The 21308-nt window shown below is 41.7% G+C and overlaps 1 protein-coding gene across 1 annotated transcript in view; it reads right to left on the bottom strand.

The window, feature by feature from the left end:
* Positions 1–314: 314 nt before the first annotated feature.
* Positions 315–21308, bottom strand: part of NSUN2 (NOP2/Sun RNA methyltransferase 2) — a 31299-nt gene continuing 10305 nt past the window's right edge. Inside the window, exons 6-19 of the mRNA XM_038770454.1 lie at positions 20512–20596; positions 19023–19215; positions 16388–16462; positions 14710–14840; positions 13453–13526; positions 11818–11948; positions 11029–11125; positions 8109–8359; positions 6948–7040; positions 5618–5753; positions 4669–4749; positions 3161–3299; positions 2042–2081; positions 315–1353 (exon numbers count right to left, since the gene is read on the bottom strand). Of these exons, the coding sequence (XP_038626382.1) occupies positions 987–1353; positions 2042–2081; positions 3161–3299; positions 4669–4749; positions 5618–5753; positions 6948–7040; positions 8109–8359; positions 11029–11125; positions 11818–11948; positions 13453–13526; positions 14710–14840; positions 16388–16462; positions 19023–19215; positions 20512–20596 (1893 nt within the window). The 3' untranslated portion in view covers positions 315–986. The remainder of the gene's footprint in view (positions 1354–2041; positions 2082–3160; positions 3300–4668; positions 4750–5617; positions 5754–6947; positions 7041–8108; positions 8360–11028; positions 11126–11817; positions 11949–13452; positions 13527–14709; positions 14841–16387; positions 16463–19022; positions 19216–20511; positions 20597–21308) is intronic.

Here is a 21308-nt window from a genome sequence, read left to right as displayed (position 1 = left end):
TATGTGTACGTGATTGTCTGGATAAGAGAGAATGGGAGGACCTGTGCTTAAATGTCTGAAATCGAGGAGCCCTCTCCATCCTAAGGAAGGAAGACTTTGTTCCTTGAACGGTTACTTTAAGTTGGAAATGCAACCCTACCACCTAAATCAGTCCTCTTTCCCTATCAATGACAGACTCCAAATCCTCACGCATCCGCATGATTGTCCCAACTTTCTTGACTGATAAAAGCTTCTGTAAGTGATTTTAAACAATAGTTACAAAAGCATCGAAACCAAAGTACTTTCTTTTGGGTAAAATTAGAATCACAATTCACTTTTTACTTTGAGAAAAACAGTATAGCATCTCCTTTATTTCAAAAAGTACAGAACTCATCCGAAACCTGAGATAGTAACCTTGCTCCAAAAAAAATGCCCCTTCCTGCAATGTGCAACTCACACAACTATTAAAGCTAAAAGGAGGATTTTCCTATTAGTCCACCCAGGAGGTACGGACTAATAAAAATAATCCGATGGTCCAAAGATCAGCGCACTGGTATTTTACAGGACTTTCCCCCACCGCCCTAGCGAATATGAATGTAAGATTAATGAACTCTAAAAACTTCCCAAAGCCCAGGCTTAGGCTTGACTTTGCTTAATGATTTTACTGGTACGAGATCTTGTACCAGCAATACAAAATTTCTGTACAATCTTGCAATCCTGTAACAATCTTGCCGGCAATAGACAAAACACAACCACCTGAGCCATACTAATAAAAACAAAAGCTTCTTGTAAGAAGCTGAAAAATATCCTTTGTTATACTCTGTAAAAAAGTAAAACAAGGGACAGCTCGACAGGATATTCACGCCAGGCATACAGTCCCATTCACTTAATCTTGTCTTTCAAAAGTATTTTCCGGCCCGAGCCAAGTTCTAGGTCTGCGTCTTCTGAAGGCAAGGCAGGTAAATGAACTTAAAACTGAAACGGACTCAGTCTTTGGCATTCTCTGATCAACAATGTTTCTGACTCTCAGTGTCGTCGGCCTGGCTGCTTCCTGTTTTACTCTCTGCTTCGTCAACACTGCTTTGCATCGGTTCCTGCCCAGGTTCATCCGATTCGGCACCTGCTTTTGAGTTCGAGTTGTCGGATTCTTTCGCTGGACCTTCCTCCTTCATCTCTTCCTCCGACGGTCCGGTAGTGGCTTGATTCTCTTCTGCTTTGTTCTCGGGATCGCCCTCTTTCCTCTTCTCTCGGAACACTTCGACTCCCATCATTCTTAGGTAATGGAACCTTTCGTTCTTGGGCACAAAAGCACGAATTGAGGTCTTTCCACGCCATCCACACAGCACAATGGGGCACTGAAGGGTATCTTGTTTCCTTCAAATGCAATCAAGATGAAAATGGTCACCCACAGTAAAATAATTAAAAACATCAGAAAGTAGCATTTCTCTCAAGGGAGTACCTCACGTCTACTACTTCATTTTAGTGTACCCTCCCAAGCGCTCTGCAAACAGTAAGCTCTCAATAAACACCACCGATTAGCTGATGGACTGAACACTGAAAAGCATCAAAAAGGAGCCCAAGTCTCATCCTACGGCAACTTTCGATTTTTGATTACTTTGTGGTTTGTGGGCTGGATTGTCCCAAACTCCACTTCCAGAGTCACAGCATCCCTCCATTGCTGGAGTAGCAAAGACGCAGTCCAGACTGAACCAGAAAACCCCTCTTGGGATGGGTCACATTTTACCCGCCGGTCCTACATATATATGCAGCCTTCAGAGCGCTGAGGCTGGCTCTCAGACCACAGTGGTGGGGAGGACACCGGCTCTCAGAGCGCTATAGCAGTCTACCTCAGTCCTCCACGGAGACAATAATAAAACAAGAATTGTGGTTTTCTTAAGTGCTTACATGGTACCAAACACAGCCCTGAGCCCTGTCCGGCTCGGACACAATGTGCAAGTTCAAATTAAGGCTTTCTGCCCAAGCTGAAGCACTCTAACCCCTCCATGAATCCCCAGCCCAAATTAGGTTCAAAATCAAATCAAAGCACGGAGCATCTACTTACTGAGCATCTGGTTCATATTTCAGGACAATACTTCCCATGACTAGAAGAGAAATAAAAACAGTCTCAAGTTCACCATTAAAGTGCTTCATTTATTTCAAAAATGGCAGCCAAATATGTGCCTTCACTGAGCTAAACCAAAGTTACTGGTGGCAATGAACACTATGTACATCTAAGAAACAAAGTTTCCTTGTTCTGATTCTAACCGATCAATCAGTTGTATTTACTGTGTGAAGAGCACTGTACTAAGCTCTTGGGACAATATAACAGAATTGGTAGACGTTCTCTGGACACAAGGAGGTTACAGTCTAGAGGGAGAGACGGACATTAAAATCAATTATGGATATTTATATTAAGTGCTGTAGGGCTGATGCAGGGAAATGAATACAACGTGCGTAAAGGATACAAATTTAAGTGCAAGGGCGATGCAGAGGGAGGTGGAATAGGGGAAATGAAGGCTTAGTTGAGAAAGGCCTCTTGGAGAAGATGTGATTTTAATAAGACTGATTCTAATCCTCTGAGACACTCTTCAAAGTTAGGATACGTCTTTCCAAAAGTGCTTTCCCGAAATGAAGGAACAGATGTATAAACATGCCACACTCAGAAACATTATCTACTACCGGACTGTAGACAGAGAGCCACAAGCCCCATTTCTATTGTCTTATTTTTTAGTAGAACAGAGCAATATTAAGACCTTGGCAGAAAATCCATTTAAAGGGATTTGAAAGAAAGCACACAAACACACCAGGATAGAAATAAGGCAATCTTGAAACTATTCAACAGCACTGAACCAAAATGAAAAAAGAAACAGTCAGGACTGAGATGTGATCAGCAAATATAACCCACAGAGACATTCAAAAAATATAAGCACTAAAGATGCTAAATGTATCTAATATGTATAGGGGACAGGGACTGTGTCCAATCTGATTAACTTGTATTCCCAACCCTTAGAACAATGCTTAATGCACAATGCTATTAATAAATTAATAAGAATTATCAATACATTTTAAAGAAAGAAATGAATTATTAATAAATTAAAATGAATTTGTCAAAACTGAAGAAAATTTCGATATTTTGTTTGTTACCCACAAATAACACTTGAGCAAAAGAAAAAAAGCTTACCCAAATCCTTAGCTTGCTTGTGTGTTTCACTGCTAAATTTACTAAAAAATGGGTTTTCCTGGGTTAACAACACTTTAACATCTTCCATGCAAACAGAAATTATTCTTGAATTAATGAATGGATACAATGTATATATTCCCTGGTGTGAGGAAAAGAAAACAGTATCACCACATCATCATCACCGTGAAGAGCAGCATGGCCTACGGAACCTGGGTTCCAATGCTGGCTATTATCACTGGCTTGTTGTGTGACCCTGGATAAGTCACTTAACTTCTCTGTGCTTTAATTTCCTCAGCTGTAAAATGGGGATTCAATACCTGTTCACTCTCCCCGCTTAGACTGAGCCCCTTATGAATTGTACTTTCCAATCGCTTAATACAGTGCTCTGTACACAGTAAGTGCTCAATAAATATGATTGAATGAATGTGTCCCCAACCTGACTGTCTTAAGTCCATCCCAATGCTTAGTACAGTATTTGGCACACAGTAAGCAAATCTCATTATCATCTTCATCTTAAATGGCCTTTTAATTGAACGACAGCTTTAAAAGTGTAATTTTAGGGGGGGTGGTTTGAGGTTTCACATTTTTCAAAAATTCCTACTTTAAAATTAATATTTAGGAACTTGAAAGCCAATTCCCGACTCTGCCCTGCCTGTTGGTTTCTGGCTATACCTTCGGAGGACTGCTTTTCAGCCAATCAACCAACTGTTTTCAGTAAGTGCTTACTAAGTGCGGAACACTGTAGTAAGTGCTTGGGAGAGTGCCATAGAATATGGAAGATCTCTGCCCCCAAGGGAGCTTACAAGAGCTGCCTGCACAAAATCCTACTTCCCTATATCCCAGCAGAAATGGAGGAATGCGAGGATCAAACACATCCAAGATCCTCAGCCCAAGGGGCAAATCATTCCTCGTTAATGGACGTTGTTTTCCACCTTCTTCCTCTTTCCCCTACCCGGTTCATTGCTCTTGAGACTTTCACAGATTGAGCCAAATTTGCAGGATTTAAAGGTGCCTGGTTCCTCATTTCCTTCTTCAGTGCCTTTTCCTCCAAATTTACCTTCTGCTAAATTACGGTTCGACAAGCCGATCTGGGTGAGCTGATTGATCTCCTGGGGTTTGCTACAGAGTTTATCACAACCCAGAGAGTTCTCATAGACCACTAAGTGTTCTCACTTCACAGACCATGCCTTTTTCTAAAGCGGAAACTCTGGATAGAATGTCTTTGGGATGCTGAGCTACAGTGAGGGCAGCTGCAGCAGCACAAGGTAGGAAAAGACCCTCCTCAAGGGATGGGGAGGAGGGAGAAGTAGAGAGAGGGAGAAAGAGAATGTGAGGGGGAGAAGAGGGAGAGAGAGGGAGAAAGGTGGGGAGGGAGAGAGAGGGAGGAAGAGAAAAAGAGGGGGAAGGAGAGAAGAATGAAAAGGGGAAAGGGAGGAAATGTTATCGTGTTCAATTTGTTCTTCCAAAACTGGCTAGGATGACAGAAATGAACAAATTTCTACACTTACCTCCTGTGCTAGTCTGAAGGCACAGCCAAACTGTTCACCATCATTGTTGCGTGACCAAACTTTTATCCCGGTGTTAATAACCTGCCAAGGGCATAATCAGGTCAGAAAAAGCACACCCACATGTCAATAAAATAGATATTAACATTTTTCAGGTCACTCATCTGATCAAGGTAGGACGGGGCAGATAAATCAAATTTAGAAGTTTATTTCTACCCTGGGGGTGAGTCAAAATCTAACATTTCCTAACTAGTCTCTCCTTGTCAGCCATCGGTAGTTAGCAAAACAGTTCCTGTTCAGAGATCTTCCAACTGGAAAGTCAAGTGTGGGCGGGGAATATTTCTACTTACTCAACTGTACTGTACTCTCCCAAGCGCTTAGTACCGTGCTCTGTACTCATAAATGCCACTGACTGATTGACTAGAGCACGAAAAATCAAATCAACTGTATTTACTGAGCACTTATTGTGTGCACAGCACTGGATTAAATATAACTTTTCTTTTGGCTAGATATACAGGGTTGACTTGTCAGGGCCCAGGACATTAGTGGCCACAACTCCCTTGTTTATCAGCCCTGGCCTAAAGGAAAGCTTTCTGGGCCCACACGTCATTGAAAGGTGTAACACACAGACTGCAGCTGTAATCTCCCTGTGGGTTTACTTTGATAGGCACCCCAGTTACTTAACAAACCCGTCTCCAACTTTCCTTTCCTTCCCCAGCTGACTGGGCCACACTTCTAGGCTCTTAAAATGCACGAGAGTTGTTCAACTCACAAACAATAATAATGATGGCATTTATTAAGCGCTTACTATGTGCAAAGCACGGTTCTAAGCGCTGGGGAGGTTACAAGGTGATCAGGTTATCAGAATTAGTCCTTCTAGAATCCTATTTGCACATTTGGTGCACAAATGCCTCAAACCCATATGGAAAACACAAAAATCAACTAACTATACCTTCATCCTTTCGCTATTGTTCAGCAGCACATTCCGCAGTTCCTTAGAGACCATGTATAACTGTCTCTTCTTCCCCTCTTGAGTTCGAGTTAACAAATTCATCTTAGGGAATGAAGGAGCCAAAGCATAAAAGTTCCTGTAAACAAAGCAATTTCTTTTGTATGACTTGGATTCAAAATTCAGCAATGCATGACACTCCCTAATCAGTTCCACTCTGCCTGCACAGTCTACAGGCAGATGCACATTTAGCTCTCTGGCTGTGAATTTCAATTTTAAATGCTTTTTATAGTTGCTAAAGGCAACTCCAGAGCTGCCCTGGACACAAAAGTGGCCCGATCTTTCTCCTCAAACTGACAGCTCATTGGATTCAACAGCAGCTGAAATCTCACAGCAATTTCTACTTTTACATAAAAGACATACTTTCATTTCCCAGAGTTTTATCTGATGGAAATATACATTTCCCCCAGAGCAGAGCTGCAGCTAAGGCAAAAATGGGAATTGAAAAAATGAATGAAAAGAAGACGGAAAACCATTGAGGAAACGATGGCCCTGGGCAGCACTCTTGAAATGACTACTGTAGGTTCGTTAGAAAACTACAGATGCACACCACTGCATGGACTCACATGGTTAAAGCTTCAAGCAGCCCTACATTTGTTTAACCCACCAACAGATGAAAAGCATGTTCAAGTTCACGGCTACTTCTGGATGCTTCCTGCCGATAAGATGGCCATAGAAGACTGACGTGTCATAACCTAGCAGCTCCTGGACAAACCCGGAGCCTTGGTGTTCCCAAGATTAGTGCCCAACAAGACTTTAAGGGAGAACAGGGAAAGGGAAAGAGGTGCCCAGACAAACAGAGGGAAGGAGGGGCATGGAAATCAAAAACGAGAAGTTGAAAGGCCTTCAGAGAGACAATCAGTCCATCAATCAATACCACAGGGTTGGTAGACACGTCCCCCACCCACAAGGAGCTTAGAGTCTGTAAGGGGAGAAGAACAGGAGAGGAAAAATGAGATGGGGCGATAAAAGCAATCTTCATAAGGAGATGGAAAGAAAACAAGGAGAGAACTAAGGAGGATACAAAAAGGAAAAAATGACTGGTGGAGGGAAAGAGAAAGAGATACAAAGACCTGAGAGAGGAGGAGAAAGACAGGGAGAGAGGAGAAGAGCACCATGGGGACAACACTCTTCAAAAAAGACCAGGAGAGAGGAAGAAAGATGGACAGAGAAGGAAAAGTTCACCATCCATGTAACCCGGGCAAAGGATGGACACTTTTGCCAGTCGTTATTTTTCATCAATCAAGATTTAAAAGAGCGAATATCTTCTTACTGAATAGGTGGAAATAATGGATCATCTTCAGGAATAAACACAAACGGATCTTCTTTAAATCCAAATAACTTCATTTTCTTATTTGGAGGTGGCCTAGAAATCAAGAATTATTTTGTAAAATTAATGCACTTGTCATTACAACTTCTAAACCATCAGGAAACACAGATCATATTTTCTACAAACCGCCCACAGGTATTCCAGCTTCCTACTACCTAACTGATTTTGAATGCACTTGAAAAATCAAATGTTAAATTTTAAAATTAAAAAAAGAATCAGATCTCATAAATTATGAAAACACTTACATACGATAATAAATCAATATAGAACTTTCCTTAACCCATAGTGCTTAACAAATACAATAATAATAATTATGTATTTGAGTGCTGACTGTGCACAGAGCAATGCACTAAATAAACACTTGGGAGAGTACAACAGAATTGGTAGACATAACCCCTTTCCCACAACAAGCTCATAGTCTACAGTGGATAAACTTGTAACGCTATGAACATTCCCTTCTTTATCCTTCTATGTCTGCCACAGTTGCAAGCAAAAAGAAAATGAAAACACGTGACTATTCTCCCTCCCCCTTAGACAATGAGCCCTATGTCGGACAACGGCTGTGCCTAATCTAATTATTATATCTACCCTAGCACTTAGCACAATGCTTGGTACATAATAAGCACTTTAAAAAAATACCGCAATTACTATTTATTATTATGATCACGACAATGATAAACACCGCTTTTGAATCAGAGCAATGGTCCGGGCAGGCCAGAATTCTGCCTACAACAATGGTCTAAGGATACGTGGAGAAATGGGGTGATTGTTGCTCTTCTTGACATCCATCCTCAAGGTTTTGGGTGCCCTTCTGAACACCTCTAACTTTCCCTCTCGTGGGCCATTATGGCTCTCTCTTCCACAAACTAACCAAAACCTCGACCCCAGTGATACTGTTGGTCTGTGCAATTTCTAGGGGCAGCAAATTCCACGTGCTTATCTTCTGCCGTGTGACAAAAGGGACCCTTCTTTTTGGGTTCTGAATAAGCCCTTTCCTCCTCTCACACACCAACTAGAAGTGCCACGTCTATTTGAAAAGGGGCTGCTTGGCGGTCTTGTATACAAACCCCATCTCTAGAGCCAGTATCAAAATCTCAATCTTACCCACATACGCCATCCTTCTTGTTTCCATCACTCTCTAAATTCAGAGAGCCATGGATCTCTTCAGTCTCCAAGGGGGCTTCGCTGTCAGTATCTGCAGGGGCCTCGCTGCCCGCTTCTTGGGGGGCCTCGCTGCCCGCTTCTTGGGGGGCCTCGCTGCCCACTTCTTGGGGGGCCTCGCTGCCCGCTTCCAGGGGAGCTTCGCTGCCCGTCTCCGAAGCTTCTCTACCTACGGGTGGATTTTTGCGTTGGAGCTGTAATAAAGAATACCGTCACTTAGGTGCCATGAAAATGATTCATTCATTCATTCAATCGTATTTATTGAGCGCTTACTGTGTGCACAGCACTGTACTAAGCGCTTGGAAAGTACAAGAGGGCAACACATAGAGACGGTCCCTACCCAACAACACGCTCACAATCTAGAAGGGGGAGACAGACAACAAAACATGTTGTTATGAAAGAAAAAATGAGGAGAAAAAAAAAAGAAAAAATGATCGCTTCAGAGGCTAAAATTCAGTGCCCCAAATCTCAGAGCAACTATAATTTTTTGATAGACAAATTAATTCGTACCTTTACTGGGAGTTACATGAGGGAAGGTATCAATGTGTTTCTAAAATATTCATGTCAAGTTATTTACACCTGTACTAACCAAGTATGTGGTCTAAGGAGATTAGGACTGTGAGCCCCATGTAGGACAGGGACTCTGTCCAACCTGATTACCTAGCGCTTAGAACAGTGATTGGCATCCAGTAAGCACTTAAACAAATACTATTATTATTCCATTGTTAAATTGCTGACCTATTCTAGAAACCTCTCATTTTAAAAGTCACGCAGTGTTCCATTCTAAAACTGCTCTGCACCTGCTAAGACCTGGAATGAAGCTAAATGACAGTCTGCTCCACTATGACAAATCATTGCTTGTTTTCGCTGTGTCGATCCTGAACAGAATCCCTGGCCTTTTTAACATCATGATTTTATCACCCATTGTTACAAGTCAAAAATATCCAGAAAGTGATATAGTGGACAGGGCTAGCAGTAATAGTAAGAAAACCAAAAAATTGATGAGTTGGGGTACTAAATTAGATGGTTACATTTCAGTATTGAATTGTTTGTTCCAAATTACAGTATATACACAGTGGAATCTAGCTTTATTTCTATTTATTCTGATGACACCTGTCCACATGTTTTGTTTTGCTGTCTGTCTCCCCCTTCTAGACTGTGAGCCCGTTGTTGGGTAGGGACCATCTCTATAATGTTGCCAACTTGTACTTCCCAAGTGCTTAGTACAGTGCTCTGCACACAGCAAGCGCTCAATAAATATGATTAAATGAATGAATTAGCTATGTGGTTTTTTGTGCAGAGAATACTTTGCCCAATGAAATAAATTTCCTTGGGACCTAATCCCATTATATACCCCTTCCCTCCCAACTCTGGGAAGCACACTTCCCCTCCCCATCCTCCCTGGCCCAGAAGCCCACAAGCTCAGTGTCACTGTCAACTCCTCACTGTCTTTTGGCTCACACAGTAGACTGCTAACTTCCACGTCTCCCACAGCTGTCCCTTCCCCTTCCAACCCCGGGGTCTAAAAGTTAGACAAATTTATCAGTGTCCTCCTCTGCCTCTAGCCTCAGCCCCCAACTCCATTCAATCTATACTCCATGCTGCTTCCTGGATTAGGTTTAGAAAGAGTCTCTCAAGCACATTTTTTCCATCCTCAAACACCTTCACTGGCTATCCATTTCCTTTGCAACAAGCAAAAACTCACAATTGGCTTTGAGGCTCTCCACTGACTTCCCCCTTCTTAAACCCCCTCAGTCCTCTCAAGCTCATCTTCTATATGCACCTAACTCAACTCACCCACCCAATTCTTTTCTCATTCTGTTCTCCCAGCAGTTCCTATCTTGGAAACCCTCCTAAAATCCCACCACCTCCTCTGAGAAGCCTTCTATGAAAACAATAACAATGATGGTATTTGTTGAGCACTTACTAAGTGCCAAGCATTTTACTAAGCACTAAATACAAGATAATCAGGTCAGCCACAGGGCTCACGGCCTAAGTAGGAAGGAGAAACAGATGTTCAATTCCCATTTTATAGATGAGGAAACTGATGTTCAGTGTCTTGCCTCAGGCCACACAGCAGGCAAAATGGCAGGGCCAGGTTAGAACTCCCAGGCCTGTGCTCTTTCCACTAGGCCATGCTGCTTCTTGTGATGAATTCACACCACCCTCGTCGCATCAATTCAACAACCACCCTTAACATCTATGCCCAGCTTTGCACGCCTATCCTCAGTGCTTATGTACGTATGCGGGGTTAATTGTATTTTGTATAATTAGCTCTTTCACCCTGACATTTGTACTACATCCTCCTTCTGCTCCCACCGTTTGTAAATTACAAAGTTTTCACCTCCCTCCTCCATTACACTGTAAGCTCCTTGAAAGTAGTGAAAATGGGTCTTGTGTTTACTGTTCCTTCCAAAGTTCTTCCACTCAGTAAGAGTACAGCAGGTGCCTATGAATGACTGACTAATTACTTGAGAAGCCCCTGAAACAACTGTTGGAAAATTGGGACAGATTAGCCTTGGAGTGGAAAGAGCCAAAAGGAGTTTTCTCTCCCAGCAGCAATATATGGTGGCTTTCCTTTTAGGCATTCAATTGCTGCTTTCTTAGTGGGTCTGTCCCATCCCAACCCCTCCAACTAGCTTTTAGACTGTGAGCCTGCTATTTGCCAGAGACCTTTTCTGAATGATAATCTATGAACAATCCCCAAGGCCTTATATCACGCTTGGCACAAAATACCTAACCAAGGACGGAAATAAAACACACACATTGTCTATTTATTCCATAGAGGCACTGTATTTCTTAATTCAGAACCACCTTTTCAAGTGTCCTTTTCATTATGACTATTTTAAAAAACAGAACTTACCTTGGGCTGACGTTTATTCCACGGCATTGGAGATTTTTTGACTAGAACTGCCACAAAAAACCCTCCGGTATTTTGATGGTGAGGTAATATTCTGAGACTAGAAAGAAGAAAAATATAAATTTGCATTTGCTCCATAGATCCAACCGTGTTTCTGCATTAAAACAAGGCAACATCTGAAACACGTCAGATCTGAATGGAAAAATCTCCCATGTATTTTTTTCAAGCCCTTTGGCAGCAGACCAGAAAGGAGAGGACTGCACCGAGGCAGAACCCCAGAATTCTTCTTTGTAAAGAATAACCGATTTCTCTTGAATGCCATGCAGTGGATCTATCCACCATCCTCCACTCTGCCTTACAAAGATGAGGGGACGGAAGACAAAACTTGCCCCGCGTGAAAATGCAGGGAGTGATGTAGGTGAGACTGGATTTGGGTCTTCCCAGCTCTGTTCCCCAACTGAGATGACCATGTGAAGCAAGAGAGGAATAGGGGTACATTTGCGTGTACCCATTCCAGCGCTTAGTACAGTGCCTGGCACACTGTAAGCACTTAAATACCACAATTATTATTAACAAGCAATTTACAGCCATAGCAGGGGGTGAACAGGAGATGAGGAAAGCATCAAAGCCTTGATTACGACAGGTACTGGAGTATTTTTCCTGGCCAAGTGGAGCACTAACAGCAGAGCTGACCCATTAGATAGGTCTGCCATATACCTTCTACCCCTACCATGATCTGTCAACCTCCAAAGAAAGTTCCTGAAACTCGAATGGTTCCATCTTTGTACGTACCAGCGCTCTAGATGCATCGCCGCTAATTTTTCTTGATCCTTTGGTGGGAACATGGTGGGTCGAATTTGGGTATGTCGGTTCTGAGGGACATCTTTCCAATCAGCAAACCACTGCCCGTCTTTCATCATCACCTGATCAGTGAAAAGATAACAAAATCAGAGCTGTGTATGAACTGGACACCCTTAGTGGCAGGCTGAAAATATTTCCTCAAACCTAGGGCTTCTTAATGGTGCTAACAAAATCTGATTCTTCCCCCCTAATGGTATTTGATAAATGCTTGCTATCAAACATGGTTCTCAGTATTGGGGTGAATGAGTTAAGTTTAAGACATTTTACTACTGGTACTTTTTGTCTTGTGTTAAGCGCCCAAAGGACAAAAACATCAGACTGAGGCTATGTACACCTGATTTTTTTTCCCCCATGGGACAAATACCAAAAAAAAAAAAGAAAAAAAAAAAGATTGTATCCTTCTGATTGACCAAAAAGACCATCCACTTGCTAGCTAATTTGAAGACGTTGCTGGGAATTTGGGGGTAATTTTCTCTTTATCAGCAGCCTGCCTGGACTCTTGGTAAACTATTCTGAAAGACAGCATGGTTTGGGACAGCATTGGGGAGAGGAGCTCCACAACATTGTCAGACAACCTGTGTGAAGTCACGGTTATCAGGGTGAGTTCGGAGGTGGACTTGCGTGCAATAAGAGATGACAAAATGGTCCTGTGGGCACAGCACAATCTTCACTAGTGTTAATTGCTCCTCAAGGTGAGGTTTTCCCTGGGCAGATTCAGCCACAATCTACAGGGAAGATGGCTTTGGTAGGAATGCCAAGTATATAGTCACAGCCACTCTGGTTTCTTAACACATGAACACTTTTTTCAGGAAAAACGCTTGAGATCCGCTACAGATTAGCCACACTGGGCTGGGTTTCTATCCACCTTATCAGTAAAATTCTCTCTAGTTTGGGGTAATCAATCAATCAATCAATCGTATTTATTGAGCACTTACTGTGTGCAGAGCACTGTACTAAGCGCTTGGGAAGTACAAGTTGGCAACATATAGAGACAGTCCCTACCCAACAGTGGGCTCACAGTCTAAAAAGGGGAGACAGAGAACAAAACCATAGTAACAAAATAAAATAAATAGAATAGGTATGTACAAGTAAAATAAATAGAGTAATAAATATGTACTAACATATATACATATATACAGGTGCTGTGGGGTAGGCAGCTAATACAGGCGTGCAGCTAATTGTGCAGCTGGGGAGTATTTGCTTGCTCTTAGAGTACTACCATTTTAATATCAGACCTTAAGGGGGAAAACGCTACTGCATCAAGATGACTGGTGCCAATTATTTAGTAAGGAAAACTGCTTTCTACAAACAACCAAAAGACACACGGGCCAATGTTCATAGCCTAACCAGAAAATAAGCTCAGTGGCTGAATCTTTAAATGTGTATTTCATCTCTCAATCTAAAACATCAATCTGAATCAAGTTCATGTTTTGTTTCACAACCACCTTTGCCTGCTTTGGGCAAGTATGGAAAAAGCATTATTTTTTCAGTTTCCTCTCTGGAACTCTACGGATTTCTGTTTAACTGGATCACGCCTGCTAGATCGATGAGGCTAAACTTTAATACCTTCCACTGTATGACTCCAGGCATCCACTTTAATCCTGGAAGCTCAGAAGAAACATCAGCAAGCTCCAAAGCACCTATAAACAACCCCAAAGTGAAAACAAAGAAAAAAGTTATAATCTTCCCAACATAGTCTTAATACTCATGTATTGTGACTGATTTCTGAAGACTATGAATTGGAGAGACTTGCGAAGTTTTTACATAGATTTGAGACTTTCAGGGATACCGATCAACTAATAATTAAAACACAAAAACCAGCACACGCAAAAATCACTGTGCTGAGTGCGGAACGCAAATAGTCCAAACACTTCCCATACAAAGAGCAAGAGATATAGTTTTGCTTTGGGGGAGCGATCCCCAAAGAGGTATTTCAGTCTCCAGTTCACACCCTTTAATGTCTGATGTATACGTTAAAAATGTCTTACTCTAATGGGAGAGTTTTAATGGGAAAGGTTTTGATTTGCATTTGCGTCAGGAAGGGGGATTCCGAGATGGGAAATTCCTGACAATTTAGGAAGCCGGACTAGAAAACCATTATATCATCTTGACAGTACATACAGGGCTCTCAGTGAGAAACGTGTGATGAACCACATTCTAAATAAATCACCTGCTAAATATGAGCCCCTTTATTTTCAGTCTTTCTACTGCCCTCATTTAATTTAGTCACCCAATAACACAGTCCCATAGAACTTAGGTAAATATTCTTATACTCTATTATTTCCCCTATCCGTAACCTATTTTAATGTCAGTCTTCCCCTCTGGTCTGTGTGAAAGCTACTTGTGGGCAGGGAATGTGTCTAGCAACTCCAGTATTGTACTCTCCCAGGAACTACGTATAGTGGTCTGAACACAGCAAGTGCTCAATAAATATCAATGATTTATAAACAGAGTTACCTGTCTGCAACTGTAGGGATGAATGACATTTGAAACAACACTATAAATGTGCATTCCATAAGGAAACAGTGTGACCCACCAGAAAGGACAGTCCTGGGAGTCAGAGGTCCTGGGTTCTAATCTCAGCTTTGCCAGCTGCCTAGTGTGTGACCTCGGGCAAGTCGCTTCACTCCTCTGTGCCTCAGTTTCTCATCTTTAAAACGGGGATTGCCCTGTTCTCCTTCCCGCTTAGACTGTGATCTTGAATTTACCCCAGCACTTAGTACAATGCTTGGTACATAGTAAACGCTTAACAAATATTATTATTAGTATTAAAAAAATATTTTCTCACAGATCAAAGTAGACTAGAAAAGTGAATCAATTTACCTTCACTCTTTTCCAGCAGAGATGCTATCACTGCTTCATCCTCAATAGGATTTAGCGAACATGTCGAATACACCATCCTACCGCCTTCTGCCAGCTGCTCGACACCTCGGGTTGCAATCCGTAGCTGCAAACTAAAAATTGAGGGCTCAGTTAAATGGAGTCTCAACAGACATGCCCTGCAGAGTCCATGCTGTGCAGTATAAAAAGGGATTTTATTTCTATAAGACCACTGAGCTTGTGTGACAAAAGAGTTACATAACTGTCAAGTTAGACTGTAAACTCCTGCACAGGGAACGTGTCCTCTATTTCTGTTGTACTTTCGCAATCATTTAGAGTACATTGTCTTGGACTCATTAGGTGCAAAAAAATATCATTCTCAATAACGATTACATTCTTAATGATTATTATTCAGCCATGCCAATCAGCATGTGCCCAGAACTTAAAACTATCAGCAAACATAGCCATTATTGATTATGATGCTTATTTGACCTCAGGAATTTGCTTCTGAAGTCGACTGTGGGCCTTATGTGAGCCAGGGACTTTGTCCATTCTGATTATCTTGTATCCACCACGTCAGTCACTACAGTGCTTGGCACATAACAAGCTTTCAACGAATAACATCATTGTTATTATTAGTGTACAATAACAGCTTGGAATAAGTCAGCCAACTGTATTTATTCAGCGCTTCTTGTGTGCAGAGCACTGTGCTGAGCACTTGGGAGAGTACGGTATAACAATATAACAGACACATTCCCTGCCCACAACAAGCTTACAGTCAAGAGGGACTAGTAATGCTGGGCCTGAATAGTGCTGGGTTCAATCTTCAAGACCGCGTTAGCATATTCTTTCTGTGGAGTAGGTTATTGAAAGTGCATATAGGCTAAGTCCTGGGGGTCTATGAAGGGCCAGGGTAACTAAAACAAGTCTTTGTTCCACATAACCTGCCGTGCATATACGATCAATTTGATATCAAGATTTTCTAGTCCAACCTCCTTACTCTGCCTAAACCTACCCTTTAAAATATGGGAGACCTGTACCGATTACTCCACTTTATTGCTCATTTTTGACCATTTGTAAACTGACTCCAGGTTTACTTCCAGGAATCTGTCCGGTGAAAGAATTAAATTAATTCAAACAGCCAAAAATTTGAGCCTTCCTTTACAAAATTTTAAACAATCAGTTCCCCTATAAAGTGGGGGCGGTCTCAGAGAACTCCCAAATTCAGAAAACTTGCAGGGTAGTATGTCACAAGCAGGGAACAAGTCTACCAACTCTGTCATACTGCACTCTCCTAAGCATTTAGTGCATTGTTCTGCACATAGTAAGTATGCAATAAATACCACTGATTGATTGTCTTCATCCCACCTACTATACCCGGAATAATTTTTCCTAATTCTGCAGTTGTGTTCTATCTGTGTACTGGCACGCCTGATGGATTTGCATTTTCTTCACGACTTAAGCATTGATTTTTAAACCCTATTAAATGTCCTTATCAGTAAAATGAGGATTAGATACCTGTTCTCTCTCCACCTTAAACTGTGAGTCTCACACATCGGAATGGGAATTGGGCCTGACCTGATTATCCTGAGTCTACGCCAGGGCTCAGTAGAGTGCTTGGCACGTAACTAAGAGCTTAACAGATAACACTAGCAGTATTATAAAATTAACTGAATTTTACCCATGCAGTTGGAGGCTGTTTAGTGTTGTCCACTTTTTCCATACGTCAATGTTTTTTCTCATTGTTCCATCTCCACTGCAATGAAAAAGAACAGTGTTAATTCATTACACCGACTGTGCTTAAAAAGTAAAATCAATTAAAAATTAAGTCCACTTCCAATGAATTGGAAAGTTCATTTTAGACTAATGAACAGCTACATTGCAGTCTTGCAGAACCTAGAAAAATTTAGAATGCCAAAGTCTTTCCACAATTGAAAGGCAAACTGATGATTACAAATGACTTTAATTTGAAATTACTAATTAAGCCTTTGCCATTTAATTTGGAAAATAAATCTATACAACTGAAAAAATATATTTCACTAATTTCTATTAAAGGGAATTGGTCAGGGATATGGGACTGGGACCTAGGTTACTCAAAGGCCTAACCTCTGATTTAATTTCCCAGTTTCCAGTATGGGGAGACTGCCCAAAACCCTGCTGGAGACTCACAAATGTGACATGTTGATAAATAGTCTTAAAATGGGGATTAAGTTCCCATAGGAGGTGGGGTTTACCAGTCACAAAGCCACCACAAACGTAAATCCAGAAAGGAAGTCAATCTGAACAGATTCTGCAAGGTTCATCCTAACGTTCCAACTCAGTCTGTTCACTCAGACAGCCAATTAAAAAATTTCAAAGCAAATTATTACAATCTTGAAAATGCAAGATATGTTAGTAAGAAGGCCGCATCTCTGCTACTACTTCGACTTTTCCCCTGCAGATAAACATCAGGTCAAAGTCCTAGGAGCTATCAGCACTATCACCAGTGCTATCAATTCCTACTTTCTGGAATTTATCAGGAGAGGTTCATTCATTCATTCATTCATTCAGTCGTATTTATTGAGCGCTTAATGTGTGCAGAGCACTGTACTAAGCGCTTGGGAAGTACAAGTTGGCAACATATAGAGATGGTCCTTACCCAACAGCGGGCTCACAGTCTAAAGGTTACACCCCACCACCATAAAAGAACCATCGGGGTATGACAGGGCTTGTCATAAAGTTTCATCTTTTATCACTTACGAAACAAAGTCATGTTCCCACTGGGTGTTTCTTTATCTAGAATTTAAGGTCATTGGAAAAAACACACCAACCTCTTTTGGCAAGATGTTCACCTCCTCTCATCTCTCTCTCTTCCAACACTTTGCTCACGCCTGGGACTCCCTACCCCTTTTGAAGCCACGACAGCACAAACCTCCCCATCCTCAATGTCCTTCTGAAATTCCACTTCCTTCGGGAAGCTTTTCCCAGTTTACTATCCCAGCACTTGAGCACCACCTGAACATTTATTCACTCAAAACCACTTGCAGCACTTTAGTATAAATCGATTAACACACTCTATTAAGTTGCTTTTCCATATACCATTTCCAGTCTCGCCTTCCTCTACCTGTACGTTATTTTGTGCTTGTCTCCCCCGTTACTCTATATTCATTCATTCGATCATATTAATTAAGCACTTACTGTGTGCAGAGCACTGTACTAAGCGCATGGGAAAGCACAATACAACAATAAAGAGTGGCAATCCCTGCCCAAAACGAGCTCCTTGACTTTGTTATTGTACTTGTTAAGCACTTACTATGCGCCAAGCACTGTTCTAAGTGCTGGGGTAGATGCAAGTTAATCAGTTGGACACAGTCCCCTGTCCCATATGGGGCTCACACTCTTAATCCCCATTTTACAGATGAGGTAACTGAGGCACAGAGAAGTTACATGACTCGCCCAAGATACAGTAAAGACAACTCGTCAAGCCGTTACTCAAGTTTTTAACCTTTGGACACAAAGAACTTCCGCAGCTTTGGGCCAATTTGATTTATCCAAAGCTATGACCTCCAGAAGTGGATTTAAAAAAGAAAACCCTTGGTACTACTACACCACCTGGGGTTTCAAAAAGCACATTATTGATTTACATGACCTCTACAATGAAAAAAACTAAACTACCGAGAGGAACTTGTTACTTTGACCTATAACACTCATTCAGAGAGAGAAGCAGCGTGGCTCAATGGAAAGTTCAAGGGCCTCGGAGTCAGAGGTCATGGGTTCAAATCCCAGCTCCGCCAACTGTCAGCTGTGTGACTTTGGGCAAGTCACTTAACTTCTCTGGGCCTCAGTTACCTCATCTGTAAAATGGGGATTAAGACTGTGAGGCCCCTTGGGGACAACCTGATCACCTTGTAACCTCCCCAGCGCTTAGGACAGTGCTTTGCACATAGTAAGCGCTTAATAAATGCCATTATTATTATTATTATTACTACTGTTATTAAAGAACTTCCATAGCTTTGGGCCAATTTGATTTATCCAAAGTTATGGCTTCCAGAAGTGGATTTAAAAAAGAAAACCCTTGGTACTACTACACCACTTGGGGGTTCAAAAAGCACATTATTTACATGACCTCTACGCTGGAAAAAACTAAACTACCAAGAGGAACTTTTTACTTCGACCTATAACACTCATGCAGCAGCTCATTATTTGACAAAAGAGATGCTTGTCTAAAGTTTTGCATGTACGGGAAAAGAAAAAATATGAGGCATTCAAAACAAGAGAGAGTAAAGGATGGGGACGAGCATGGTAAAGTGAGGGCGGCAGGGGAAGAGCTAAAATACCTGCAGGGAACGTCACATAAAATTCGATCATAGAAGAGAACTTCTTTTCTTCCATTCACGTCAATGTGTAGTCTAGGGATGCTCGATGCATCATGGTTCACCACCATGATACAGGGACTGTTTAACCTTTTCGCCTGATGCACCAGCAAATAGCAGCGTTTATTGTCAACATCGTTAGCAATTACAAATCCCTCTGGGAAAACACAATCATAACAGGAGATGAAATGAAAATGAGTTTCACAACGGCACTGCTTTTCACAGAGAAAGGAAAAAAATCACAACTGGCTCAGAGAATGGCCATAGTCAAGTCTGTCTCTACATCTGAATCAAGTTCATTTATTTCTCATTTCTAATGCTCAAAGGCGAAAGCAGTCAATTTATCAATCATATTTATCACGTGCTGTGTGCAGAACATTGTACTAAACGCTTGGCAGAGTACAATATAACAGACATGGTGGGCATGTTCTCTCTGCCCACAATGAGCTTACAGTCTAGAGGGGGAGACAGACATTAATATAAATAAATCACCAATATGCACATAAGTGGTGTAGGGGTGAGGGAGGGGTGGATAAAGGGCGCAAAACCAAGTGTAGATCCGTTTTCCTGGTTCACTCACAATGCAAAGCATTTTTAGGTAGTGACAGAAGAAATAAAAGAGTAAATTAGCAAGACAGTCCTGCCAAGAAAGATTGGAGAACAGAGAAGTGAACCTAAGGAAGAGTTCGAGTACTTGTGCCCGTAACATTATCCTCTGTTGTTCCCCTCATTCACAATTTATTTTGATGTCTGCTGCTTCTTCCTGTAGCCTGTCAGCTTCTTGTGTCTATCAAGTCTATTCTGCTGTACTCTCCAAGCGCTCAGTACAGTGCACTGTCCACAGCAAAAACTCAATACCATCCAATAACTGATCATATACTTGGCCAGTATCACAGTTACTAGACAGAGAAAAGGTTCCAAGAGAAGTTACTTGCATCTGCAAAAATACATCTGGTATCCAAGAAACTCAAATCAGTTTAAAAAAATCTTATCTGTCCCTTTTCATCTTTCTATTTTGGCAAAGAATAGGCCAAAACAGACCAACAAGCCCCCAGGACTCATTTAGTCTTTGGTATCACTGAAACAGCAAACACCAGTGTTAAAATCTGAACATTATTAGCAAGTAGAGGTAAAGGGAACCTCCTGTTGCTTGAGAAATGGGTGATATAAACCCTATACAATTAAGAGATTTTAAAAAATCTGCTTTCATAAGTCAAATAAGATTCTAAACCAACTCTTGTACCAAGTTAGCAGAGATTATGGAAAGAAAAGCTCATGATATCAAAAAGTTTCGACTTCCGTTTTAAATTCAGGGAGCAGTGAAACCACCACACGTGGATTACAGCTTTGAAGTAGGCATAAGGGTCTCATTACAACATGGCATTTTGGCTTTGTAAAGATAATTTAGCCTCAAGAGCATTCATTTCATCCCTGCTACAATTCCAAAACTTACCTGGAAAAGGAACATTCATGTCAGCGTGTAGCATTTCAATCAGCTGGGTAGTCTTGGATCCTGGCGCAGCACACATATCTAAAATCTGTCCAGTTAAAAAAAAAACAGTGGATTTTTCTACCATTGTACCATTCTACCAATGGATACATTCTACCATTTTTCCAAAGCAGCTTCATAATAATAATAATAATGATAACAACAGTAATGGTGGTATTTGTTAGGCACTTACTACGAGCCAAGTATGCAAGATAATAAGCTCCCACATGGGGCTCACAGTGTAAATTAGAGGGAGAATTTGGTTCATCCTCTCAATCCATCATATCCCTGAATCATATCTTTGTGTAAGACTCTCCAGAGCAGAGATCGTCAGCAGGGAACTGTCGGGGTGGAGCTGTCATAATAGCAGGACTCCCCAGGCGGAGAGGATGACTCGACTGCTGACATTTCCAGTCATGACAAAAGGCACTGACAACATTTCCAAATGTTTCAGCTTTAGGACATGTTGACTTCTGACTATGGCGAACCGGGAAAACGATTTTGAAGCCGCAGCTCGGGGGAGGGCGGGAGAAGAGGGGGAGAGAATAATCGTAACGGTACTTGTCAAGCGCTTACTATGTGCAAAGCATTGTTCTAAGCGCTGGGAATGAGCTGAGGTAGAGTGGGACAGGCCAGACAGGATCACCAGAGAGGGTGGAAATGTTCACTTAACTTCCAACAACATAAATGTCTGCTACCCTAGACTGTGAGCCCGTTGTTGGGTAGGGACTGCCTCTATATGTGCGCAGTCCAGTGCTCTG

Source organism: Tachyglossus aculeatus, chromosome X3 (genome assembly GCF_015852505.1).
Source record: "Tachyglossus aculeatus isolate mTacAcu1 chromosome X3, mTacAcu1.pri, whole genome shotgun sequence".
Taxonomy (NCBI): domain Eukaryota; kingdom Metazoa; phylum Chordata; class Mammalia; order Monotremata; family Tachyglossidae; genus Tachyglossus; species Tachyglossus aculeatus.
The sequence above is the reverse complement of the archived record's forward strand: the minus strand, read 5'-3'. Positions and strand labels throughout refer to the sequence as shown.